Source organism: Bos mutus, chromosome 6 (genome assembly GCF_027580195.1).
Source record: "Bos mutus isolate GX-2022 chromosome 6, NWIPB_WYAK_1.1, whole genome shotgun sequence".
Taxonomy (NCBI): Eukaryota; Metazoa; Chordata; class Mammalia; order Artiodactyla; family Bovidae; genus Bos; species Bos mutus.
The window spans coordinates 17,209,301-17,221,574 of NC_091622.1; the positions used below are offsets into that span (position 1 = coordinate 17,209,301).

The window sequence follows — 12,274 nt, forward strand, 5'->3', positions numbered from 1 at the left end:
ACAACAAAAAATCGAAGAAATATTCAGTAAAACAAAAGAGCACGTTACCAGTAAGGTTACTGGCAAGGGGCTTTGTCCCCATTATGATATTCAATGCTGTTGAAGATACAGAGATACTCTCATAACACTGGAATGTAAAGAGACGCGGCCCTTTGATAAAGCAATTTAACTTTATGTACTCATACACCTTACATTTTTCGTACACATTTACTTATTCATTAAATACACTTTATTTACTGTACTTATTATATAGCAGGAATTGTTTGTCCTAAGTACTTTACAGTCATTCACTTATTCCTCACAGTAACCCTGTAAGGTAAGTTCTGTTGCTGCCTCTGTGTGAGGGAGAGGATGCCGAGGCAGGGAGGTTACGAGACCCGCCCAAGGTTACACATCCAGTAAGTGCCGAAGCCAGGATGTGAGCCCAGGCAGGCTGGCTCAAGTCCACGGCCTTCACCTTTTCACACCACGCTTTGCCTGTGAAGTGTTCCTATGAAGAAAGACACGTTTTAGGCACACTGATGTCATTCTTCTATGTTGGGTGTTACTACGCTATAATCCTGGAGGTCAGATCCACATCTATTTGTGTAAATCAAGTTTCAGTGGGGCAGACGCACAGTACTCCTTGCAGGTATGGTCCATGCTGCTTTCCTGTGACAGCAGCAGAATCCAGCAGTTGCAGCAGAGACTGTACATCCTAGAATACTTCTATCTGGCTCTTGAAAGAGAAGCCTGCTGACGTTTGTTCTATGTGATTTCCTCTACTATCTGGATGCCACACCAAGGGCCTGAATAACTGACCCTGAGAGTTAGTCAGGGTCTAAAAGACTCCCTGAATGCCTAAGGTAGCACCTAAAAAGAGAGTTCTGCGACAGCGTAACAAGAGCAATTTCATGAGACCACAGTTCCCAGGCCTGCACCCACCATGGCCATCCCGATGGAAAAATGGATCATCACTCTCCGTGAATTAATGACTTTGCTGCTAAAGACCACCCCTGGCTTGTTCCTGCACTCTTATTTTACACCTAGCTTTTTCTCACACAATGGCTACTTTTTGCCATGAACAAAGCAAAAACTGGTAACAAAATACAACCATACCCTCTGGTTATTAATGTGATATATATTTTTTTAATACATAAGATTTAAAACCATAAAACTAAACCAACAAAAAATGAGTGTTAAAAAATGAGATTCCCTAATATAACACTCCAGTCCTGGAATGCAGGGGACTGGCATGTTTAAGTCTGCTCTCTTTGGCTGTTGGGGTCCACGTTGACAGATGACTTATTCAGATGATTCATAAACCACGGGAGTTTTCATGGATTAATTCAATATTGTAAGTTCAAACTTGAGACTATTTTGGAAAGTAAAAGTATGCTATGAGAAGAACCACCATGATATTTAAAAGATTACAGTCAACTAGCTATTCCACACCTGGGTATATATCTGAAAAAAAACAAAAACACTAATTCAAAAAGATATGTGCGCCCCAGTGTTCATAGCCAAGACATGGAAACAACCCAAGTGCCCATCAACAGACACCTGGCTTAAGGAGACATGGCATGTATACAATGGAATACTACTCAGCCATATAAAAAAGAATGAGACCCTGCCATTTGCAGCAACATGGATGGACTTGGAGAGCATTATGCTAAGTGAGATAAGTCAGACAGAGAAAGACAAATACTGTACATCGCTTACACGTGGAATCTAAACAATACAACAAACTAATGAACAGAACAAAAGAGCAGACTCACAGATACAGAGACCAAATTAGTGGTTACCATGGGGTAGGGGTGGGGTGTGGACAGCACAGGGCTGAGAGAGGGAGACGCAAACTAACGGACGTGAGACAGGTCAAGGACGCATCACTGCACAGCATGGGGAGCACAGCCAACATTTTGTAGTAACTGTGAATGCAAAGTAACCTTTACAAATTCCATGAAAAAATAAAAACTCTAAAAATGTAAAAAAATTAAATTATGGTCAAAACGATAAATGACATATTTACAAATAATTGGGCTTCCCTGGTGGCTCAGTCAGTAAAGAATCCGCCTACAATGCAGGAGACCACCTGAAATGTAGGAGACACAACCCCCTCCCGTATTCTTGCCTGGGAAATCCCACGGACAGAGGAGCCTGGCAGACTACAGTTCATGGAATCACAAGGGTCGAACACGACTTAGTGAGTAAACCACCAACCATCATAAAAATTTGTAATGGCATCTTGTGACACAATTATCCTTTCAGAAAAACTACCAAGTCATGCAGAAGTGCCGTTCCTAAATCTGAGGGGAACTAAACAAGAACTACAGCAAATGCAGAGACTGAAGGTAATCAGAGCAAAGCAGGTGAGAGCACCAGGGATAACTTTACATCTAATCACCAGGACTCCTTGCTAGACGCAGCTCGCCCTCTACAGCCTGCAGACAGACCTGCAGGAAGAGTGCCCCTCTCCCACATCAGCCCACAGCAGGGGACTCCCTCCTGGAATAAGTCAGGGTCCCAGGAAAATCACCCCCTCCCTGCAGGAAGAGTGCCCCTCTCCCACATCAGCCCACAGCAGAAGACTCCCTCCTGGAATAAGTCAGGGTCCCAGAAAAATCACCCCCTCCCTGCAGGAAGAGTGCCCCTCTCCCACATCAGCCCACAGCAGGAGACTCCCTCCTGGAATAAGTCAGGGTCCCAGAAAAATCACCCCCTCCCTGCAGGAAGAGTGCCGCTCTCCCACATCAGCCCACAGCAGAAGACTCCCTCCTGGAATAAGTCAGGGTCCCAGAAAAATCACCCCCTCCCTACAGGAAGAGTGCCCCTCTCCCACATCAGCCCACAGCAGAAGACTCCCTCCTGGAATAAGTCAGGGTCCCAGGAAAATCACCCCCTCCCTGCAGGAAGAGTGCCCCTCTCCCACATCAGCCCACAGCAGAAGACTCCCTCCTGGAATAAGTCAGGTCCCAGAAAAATCACCCCCTCCCCGGGCTACCCATACGCTACCTTGCAAGCAACAGGATGCTTCCCCAGGGCTCTGCTGAAGTCTAGCAGAGATTCAAACGTCTTCTGGCTGGTCATTGGTGTTTTAATGACCTGGAAATGCAAAGTAGAGAAGAATTATAACCATAAAATCAGCAAACAATTTCAATAGAACGGTTCAAGGAAACATTGAGGGAAAACGGCCACACAGGTGGCAAAAATAATTTTTAGTTTCAGAAAAGAAGGATCTCAAGCCAGAAACAAAATGTCCACTTCAAGACAGTGGACTATGACAGAATACACAAAATCAAGGCTAAAAAACTGATATAAATGTGTGTATATACGTGTAGGAGGTTTCACAGACTTGTCACTGAGACTTGGGTTCAAACCCCAATCACACCACTTACCGGCTCTGTGACTCTGGGAATGTTTCTAGAAATTAAAATAACATTGAAATCACTCTACCTACCCTCAAGGAGCTGAGGTGAGACTGGAATTAGATTAGGAAGTAAAGCATTAAGGGCAGCTCCAAGAAAATGCTCAGTAAATACTGGCTCTTTTTAGGGTTTTACTTGCCACTGTTAATGAGTTCAGGGAAGTAACTGGAAGTCTACTAGAATATAATGCTTGCCTTTAACACACTCTGCATGAAGACGCACCTTTTCCTAGTCCAAAGATGAAGAGAAGGAGCCCCAGGAAAACTGAGTGATGCGCCCAGGCCACCAAGGTCCTGTGGACTCTGAGGGGGCCCTGTAACCCCCTATTACACCACCCTCTCCCACACAGATGCCCCAAAGGCCAACAGCTCCCTCTGCCTCAGAACAGGCTCATCCCAGAGGAAGGCTTTCATACCCAGCAAAGGCAGGTCTATGGCTGGGGCATGCCACCTACCCGAACCCCGGGAAGGCCCAGGCCACCCCCCGACCCTCTCTGTGAGGTGCACGGCAAGAGCACGCCTGCTGCCCCGCTCACAGCGGGCTGCAGGGCTCAACAGGGGTCGGCACCGGGCACCACACCTGGCAGTCAGCTCGCAGGAAAGAACTCGCCTGTCAGGAATTAGATTTCAGCATATGAAGAGAGACCCAGAAAAATTTATATAAGTTAAATATGTAATTGAAATGCCAGTTAAGGGACTTCAATGAGAGTCAAAGCCAACAGGCTTGGCTTCTACAGCAGACCCTTTATATAAGCTCAGGTGAGTCAAAGCAAGCCCTGGTGCCTCCGCTTTCGCATATGAAACAGGGTGACGACATCTGACACATCCCCTCTCTTCTAAGGGGACTGTGTGGTGTAATGAGATAGTGTCTGTGCAGGATGGAAAGCGCTATATGAATGAAGAGAGTCATTAGCATTATCATTCATGCTTTAACGTGATCACGGCTTGGGATGTGCTGGTATGCTATGGCACAGAGGGAAGCTAATGAGTGAAAACAGACCAAAGGCGCCATTAAGAGGGGGTTAAGGATGGCACGATACTGCTCTGCAGACACCACAAATCAAACAGCAACCTGAGGATTATTCAAGAGGAAGCGGAAACATCACCTCCATCTGGACCAAACAGACTGGGCCGTGACAAGGGCTGCAAGTCAGGGAGTTTTAAAAATAATTTGGTGACTTAAAGGAGTCAACAGTAAAGAGTCTTGTTTTATTTTTAACAGGACGAATGCATACTTATTCATTCATCCAACAAACAATGTGCTGCAGATACTCTGTTTCAACACAGGGTCTGAAAAATTACACATATACACATATAAATGTGCCCAGTCCCAAGTACAGGAAAAGAGCCACTCAACTTACAGTTCATTTTGGTGTTTACCACCAGGGACATACACTCGAATGCTCAAGTTAAAAAATAAAAGTTGCATAAAGAAGAGCACTTTTAGAAAACATTTTCTAGAAAATGTTAACATTTGTCAAACATTAACTGTTAATAATCAATGTACCATATTTCCAAAGACACAAATGGACACTATCAGGTAAATGCAGTTGAAAACATTATTAGAGTTGGAATATGTCTTTATCTTCAAAACACGTACGTACATGACATAGTAACCGAAAACGTGGAAAATTTCATTTCACTTCCTTGCTCTTTCCTGCATTAGGAAAAACGCTTTCTTCTATTCCCTGTGCCCCTTTCGTTCCTCAACTTCTTCAAAAACAGCCTTAGAAATTGGCAGTAAATTAGAAGCCAAGAAGCAATGTTAGTGGAAGAGAGAATTCCTATCACAGGATGGTTCAGAGTAGTCCCTGAAAGAAAACTGTAGGGAAATTTAGTCATCCTTAAACTAGATGCTAATGCTTATAGAGGGGAGGGGCTGAGCATCAGGAGGTGGCAGAAACAAGGGGACGCCGGAGGGAAGAGGGCCTGGAGCAGGCAGCAGTGGGAGACCACATCTCCACTCTCCCCCAGGGAGCCCCGGCTAGTCTCTGCAGGTCTGCCCGGGTCCACAGCCCCCACACTTCGCACGGCAATAACTCCTCAAGCTCAGTACAAATGCTGTTTTAATAGAAGCTGCTCCTCGGACTCTGTAATTAGCCCCTCTATAAAAGGCAAGCTGCAGCGTTTCAGTGCAAATTATCTACTGTGACTCCACCTCCCTTGTACCCGAGTCTCGAGCAAGCAAGTGGCAGCAGCAGCCCAACAACCCTCCCGGCCACTTCCCTCCGCCTCCTGGGGCCGAGGTCAGGAGGTTCGAGGCTCCGAGGAGCTGCTTCATAGCTGTGGTCACAACACAGAAGAGCTGTGCCTCTGTGGGGACAGTACAAAGGCCCCGTCACCGGAGCTGACACCAGTGTGACCCAGCAACAGTGGACAGTGTAATACAGCGGCTCCGGGAGGAAACCAGGCTTCTAATAAAATTCCTCATCCAGCCTGGACAAGACAACACGAACGTGTGGTTCTCCCCTACGTGGGCTCATCAGGCCAGTGATCTTCAGTACCACCTTCCCAATCTGATGCTTCTCTCTGCACTGCTCATCAGCTATGGCATAAACAATAAGTGATATTCCACACAGGTAACAGCCCTCCTGGACACCACTGGTCAAAAGAGAGGTCTGCAGAGAAATAAAGCCCAGGGGCCTTCCTAGATATTAGGTGCTGTTTCTTCCTTTGGCTCTGAAAGGAGACTGGCTAGAGAAACCCAAGCACAAGCACAACCAACCTGCCAACTTCCCACTACAATTCCCGGTGGAATGCAATCCCCACTCAGAAGCAGGGCTGAGAGCAGGCAGAGCAAGCACTCAAGCAGACCACACTGACCTCCACAAGCTTCATCAAAGGCACTGGGTTGAAGAAATGGAGCCCGGCGAATCGGTCCTGTCTGGTGGTGGAATTGGCTAGGCTTGTGATCTGCAAAGAGGAAGTGTTGCTGGCAAAGATTGTGTGTCTGTGGAGAGAAAGACATTGGGGTGTTGGAATGACTCCCATCTTTGGAAGCAGTCAGGGAAAAGACACAACTTCATTAACATTAGGCTGAAATCAAGTGACCTGCTTCATTTAAATTCTAGTTACCTGCTCCAAAAGTCTGCTTAGTCTTTGCTAATCCTTCCTTAATTTTAGGCAACAAAGTTTCTACTGGCTACTTGCATTATTTAGTTTATATGGTTCGTGAAGAACACAAGGAGGCAAAAACAGCAGTCACAAGACGAAACTGCGAGTGAACAAGCGCTGAGGAAAGACAGGACGCACCACAGACCCTCAGAATAAACGAAAACTGTGAAGAAACACCCGAATCCTCCGTGAGAAACATCCGACATGAACTAAAATCATCTCCCCTCAAATGAAAAGCTTTACTTCCCCACTGATTGGGAATTGAAATGAAAACAGAAGGCAGCCAACATGGCCCAAAAGAAGTTTTAAGGCTACACTGGTAGGTTTGGGGAAGGAAGGATACGTGTATACACATGATAAACACGGCTCAACGCGTTCTAATTGCAGTGAAAGTGTCAGTCACTCAGTCGTGTCCAACTCTTTGCAGCCCCGCAGAATGCAGCCCACCAGGGTCCTCTGTCCATGGGATTCTCCAGGCAAGAATAATGGAGTGGGTTTCCACTCCAACCATTTCCTTCTCCAGGGGATCTTCCCAACCCAGGGATCAAATCCAGGTCTCCTGAATTACAGGAAGAATTTTTACCGTCTGAGCCACCAGGGAAGCCCTATTCTTATTATAAAATCTCCTTAAGAAGCAGTAGCATCTTCTTTTGTGTATATAAAATATTAAATTATTAATTTAAAAAACTCCATGCCGATTTCAACCAAATTTAATTTTAAAGACCTCAGTAAAGTGGGGTGCCAAAGGCATGACAGGCAAATCTTTAGAGATGGGCAAGACTGATCAGCTTTCCTACAGCACCACCTTGTGGATAAATATACACTAACTCTACTAATAACAGCAACCACAAGGGCTTGGCCACAGCACAGGAAGGGCAGTGATCCCTTACGACCAGATTAGGGTGTTCCCGCTTGCCCAAAAGGCAGTACTCTAATCTGTCTGAAATCAGGAGGAGTGGGAGGAGAGAAGGGAAGGGAGAAGAAACCAGTAATGTGGGAACAGCAGAGAAGAGTGAGGTTGCGAAAGCAGCTGCTGTGCTGGTGGTGTACACTGGTGTAGCCGTGCGATGGAATACTACTCAGCCACAAAAAAGGAGAAAATCATGCCATCTGCAGCAACATGGATGGACCTACAGATCTTCATACTGAGCCAGTCAGTCAGAGAAAGACAAGTATCACATGGTACCACTTCCATGTGGAACCTAAACTGTGACACAAACGAACCAAGCTAGGAAACTAACAGAATCATGGACAGAGAGCAGCCCAGGGGTTGTCAAGGGGCAGGGTCTGGGAGAGGGACAGGATGGGAGGGTGGGGTTAGAGATGTGAGATGCTACAGAGAGGATGGTAAACTGCACGGTGCTACAGTGCAGCACAGAGAGCTCTATTCAGCACCCTACGATAAACCATAATGGAGGAGAATGCGTGTATAACTGAGTCACCGAGCTGCACGGCAGAAGTCAAACACTGTAAACTAACTGTGCTGCTGCTGCTTAGTTGCTTCAGTCATATCCGACCGTGCGACCCTATGGACTGCGGCCCGCCAGGCTCCTCTGTCCACGGGCATTCTCCTGGCAAGAATACTAGAGTGTGTTGCCATGCCCTCTTCCAGGGGATCTTCCCAACCCAGGAATCAAACCCGGGTCTTCTGCAATGTAGGCGGATTCTTTACCACTGAGCTGGTATACTTCAACTTAAAAACACTGATAGAAAAACACTGACCCATTTCATGAGTAGGATTTACTGTATCTATGTACCACATCTTCCTTATCTTTCCTCTGTCAATGGGTATTTAGGTTGCTTCCATGTCTTGGCCATTGTAAATAGTGCTGCAATGAACACTGAGGTGCATGTATCTTTTGAATTATGGTTTTCTCCGGATATATGCCCAGGAGTGGAATTGCTGGATCATATGGTAGCTCTATTTTTAGTTATTTAAGGAACCTCCAAACTGTTCTAGAATCCTCTTGCCAATGCAGGATAAACAGGAGATGGGGGTTCAATCCCTGAGTTGGGATGATCTCCTGGAGGAGGAAATGGCAACACACTCCAGAATGCTTGCTGGGAGAATCCCATGGACAGAGGAGCTTGGTGGGCTACAGTCCATGGGGTCGCAGAGTCAGACATGACTGAAGGGACCGAGCATGCGTACTGTTCTCCATAGTGGCTGTACCTGTTTACATTCCTAGAATGGTGCAAGAGGGTTCCCTTTTCTCCACACTCTCTCCAGCACTGACTGTGCAGATTTTTTGATGATGGCCATTCTGACTGGTGATACCTCACTTAGTTTTAATTGGCATTTCTCTAATAATTAGTGATGCTGAACAGCTTTTCATGTGCCTTTGGCCATCTGTATCTTTTTCTGAGAAACGTCTATTTAGATCTTTTGCTTATTTTCTGATTGGGTTGAATGGCTTTTTGATATTGGGCTTCATGAGTTGTCTTCCCTTGTAGCTCAGTCGGTAAAGAATCTGCCTGCAGTATAGGAGACCCGGCTTCAATCCCTGGGTCAGGAAGATCCCCTGGAGAAGGAAATGGCAACCTACTCCAGTATCCTTGCCTGGAAAATCTCATGGACAGAGCAGGAGCCTGGTGGGCTGCGGTCCATGGGGTCACAAAGAGTCGGGCATGACTGAGCGACTAACACTTACTTACTTCTTGAGTTGTCTGTATACTTTGGACGGTCAACATTTCATAGGGCTTCCCTGATGGCTCAGACAGTAAAGAATCTGCCTGCAATGCAGATCTGAGTTTGATACCAGGATCGGTAAAATCCCCTGGAGAAGGAAATGGCAACCCACTCCAGTATCCTTGCCTGGAAAATCTCCTGGACATAGCAGGAGCCCGGTGGGCTGCAGTCCATGGGGTCACAAAGGGTCGGACACGATAACATCTTATGGAAGTACTTTTTCCTCATTCTGAGGGTTGTCTTTTCATTTTGTTCATACTTTCCTTTGCAATGCAAAACGTTTTACATTTAATTAGGTCCCGTTTATTTTTGTTTTTATTTTCATTACTCTAGGAGGTGGATCGAAAATGATCTTGCTGTGATTTATAGATCAACAGAATAGAACAGAAAGCCCAGAGATAAACCTACGCACCTATGGTCATTTAATCTATGACAGAGGAGGCAAAAATATACAGTGGAGAAAAGACAGTCTCTTCAGTAAGTGGTGCTGGGAAAACCGGATAGCTACATGTAAAAGAATAAAATTAGAATGCTGTATGCAAAAATAAACTAAAAATGGAATACAGACCTAAATGTAAGGCCAGATACAATAAAACTCTTAGAGGAAAACAGGGGCATAACACTCTCCTACATAAATAGCACTTCACTTTTAAGGCACGAGAACAGTGACCTTTCTCAACAACTTCCAAGTTGGCTGATTTAAAGGCCAGGCAAAGGGGCTTCTCCTTAAAGAAAAAAACCTTTTTAGCCAACACCCCTAACCAAGACAGTCTGGTTTCTGTCACATGGTGCTACAGCCCCTAAGAGAAGTGAAGCTGCTCAGTCATGTGTGACTCTTTGCGACCCCATGGACTGTAGTCCTACCAGGCTCCTCCGTCTGTGGAATTTTCCAGGCAAGGGTACTGGAGTCGGTTGCCATTTCCTTCTCCAGGGGATCTTCCCAACCCAGGGATCGAACCCAGGTCTCCTGCATTGCAGGTGGACACTTTACCCTCTGAGCCACCAGGGAAGCCTGTAAAGTACGTGAGCATGCTGATCAGCTGAGTGACACACGGGGGACAGAAAGACAGGCCTCTCCTCTTTGTCAGGGTCACCAGGCCACACCGCCCTAAGGGCCGTCAGGCCAGCAGGCCAGCATGCAAGTGTCTCTCTTTAGCCACTGCTCGCTGGTGACTGCCTAAGAATTACTGTTGTCATATAATCTTAATCTGACTTGAGTCCCAATCAAGACGGGTGGCGCATGGCCAAGCAACCCACAAGATGAGCATGAATGAACATGTCAGGAGCCAACATCACCAGGAGTCACAGGCAGAACTAGAGCTGCACATGTGCATGGCTCGCTGATGCCGCACAGACATTCCTGAGCCAGGGGCCCTGCGTCTGACCTGCACGACACTAGCTCTCTTCGCCCACCCTTCGCCAGGAAGCTGGGTAACAACTCCGTGCTCCTTAAAGGACCCCAATTGTTTTGACTTAACCCACAGAAGGCTCAAAGCAGGAGGACCCTGGAAAACCATGGAAACAGAAAGCATTCCCTTCAATTACATTATTCTGTTGGTTTCATCCAAAAGAGGGGACACACCAAATTGCCCTGAGGTTGCTCAGCAGACATCTAGGGACGTGACGGAGTGCCTCCACCCTCTGGCCTGGGAGGGGCCATGACACAGACGCTGCGAGAGACCAAGACCTGTCCCTGGATGGACCCTCCAATTCACGAGGGAAAAACTCTACCCTCCTCTGGGGACAAGGATCAGATTCAGGACAGCCCACACCTCAGGAAGCAAACTGGGGGTGGAGGATGGAGAACAAAGGAAACAGTGTTGGCTCTTCTGGAAACAGCTGTAGAGTAATAAAAAGAAGTCTTAGTGTCAGGAGACTCCTTCCCAGGAGGAAAGCCCAAGCACCAGGAAGGGAGCCCCCAGCACCAACGAGGTCTCCCAGACATCACGTACTCGGCGGCAAACTTGTCCAGCCTCTTGAACAGCTCGTTCTTCATCTGCAGATTCTCTACGATGGCCTCCACCACCAAGTCTGTGCTGTGGACCACAGATGCTGCATCCGTGCTGGTCGATATGCTGCTCAGGGTCTTCGCCACAAACTCATCAGCGCCCTAATGCCGTGGGGGAAGCAGAAGAGAATGGTCACTGGGTTCGCTGGAAAATGGTCAATGTGCCGCAGAGGGGGCAAGCGGGAGGGCGAGGACAGGGCAGGACACCCCAGACAACCTGAACGCGCCCTGGAATCCCGAGAAATAAACTCTCTACGTCTCTTCTTAGGGTAGATGGCATCTCAATGTGCTTCTGGACCCTAGGGCAAGAATCAGCCTGTGAACGATCCCAAGTGCTGGTCAGCACACTGTCGTGTGCCAGTCATAACCTTTCAAACTCTTAGCCGGCTCTGCTCAGGTTACTAAGCTGTTTGTTCACAGCGTCGGTGTTGGCCTGTTCTATCTGCTCTGTGTCAACAGACAGCCATGTACTGTTCCATGACAGTACAGACTTCTTGGAAGCCTGTGATCTGTCTTCCAGAAAAGGGTAAAAGTGGCTCTCAGCCCCATCTGTGAGTCTGAGAGGTGGTGCTGACTATTCCCCTCTAGCAGGAGGCAGGGAAGAGCTGCCAGACTGAGCAGTTGTTTACCAACCAACAGTCACCCATCATGTGCCGGCAACTGGTAGTTCAAGAGCACAGGCCAGATACAGCCTCTGCCCTAGAAGAGCGTACAGTCCTGTCTTTTCCTCATTTGTACCTCCAGGTTTCCACAAATAGATCTCAATCAAGGCAGAGACAAGTGGTCCCCTTATTAGCTGCTATTTTACTTCAAGATATAATTTGCCCATGAGGATTCAAAACGGTCCAGAAAAGGCATCCAAGATCATCAAAGAATAAATAATTCTCAGAGCTGTTCCAATGGTATGTGGCAGCCTGGGTGGGAGGGCAGTTGATGGGAAAGTAGACACATGTGTATGTGTGGCTGAGTCCCTTCGCTGCCCACCACAAACTATCACAACATTGTTAATCGGCTATATTACAATTTAAGATAAAAAGTTAAAAAGAAACTATCAGAG

At 46.9% G+C, this 12,274-nt stretch overlaps 1 protein-coding gene across 1 annotated transcript in view; it reads right to left on the reverse strand.

Annotated features, from left to right (window-relative positions):
• HADH (hydroxyacyl-CoA dehydrogenase) overlaps nt 1–12,274 on the reverse strand; it is a 44,128-nt gene that overhangs the window by 9,059 nt on the left and 22,795 nt on the right. The window contains exons 3-5 of the mRNA XM_005896246.3: nt 11,162–11,319; nt 6,230–6,356; nt 2,995–3,084 (exon numbers count right to left, since the gene is read on the reverse strand). Of these exons, the coding sequence (XP_005896308.1) occupies nt 2,995–3,084; nt 6,230–6,356; nt 11,162–11,319 (375 nt within the window). The remainder of the gene's footprint in view (nt 1–2,994; nt 3,085–6,229; nt 6,357–11,161; nt 11,320–12,274) is intronic.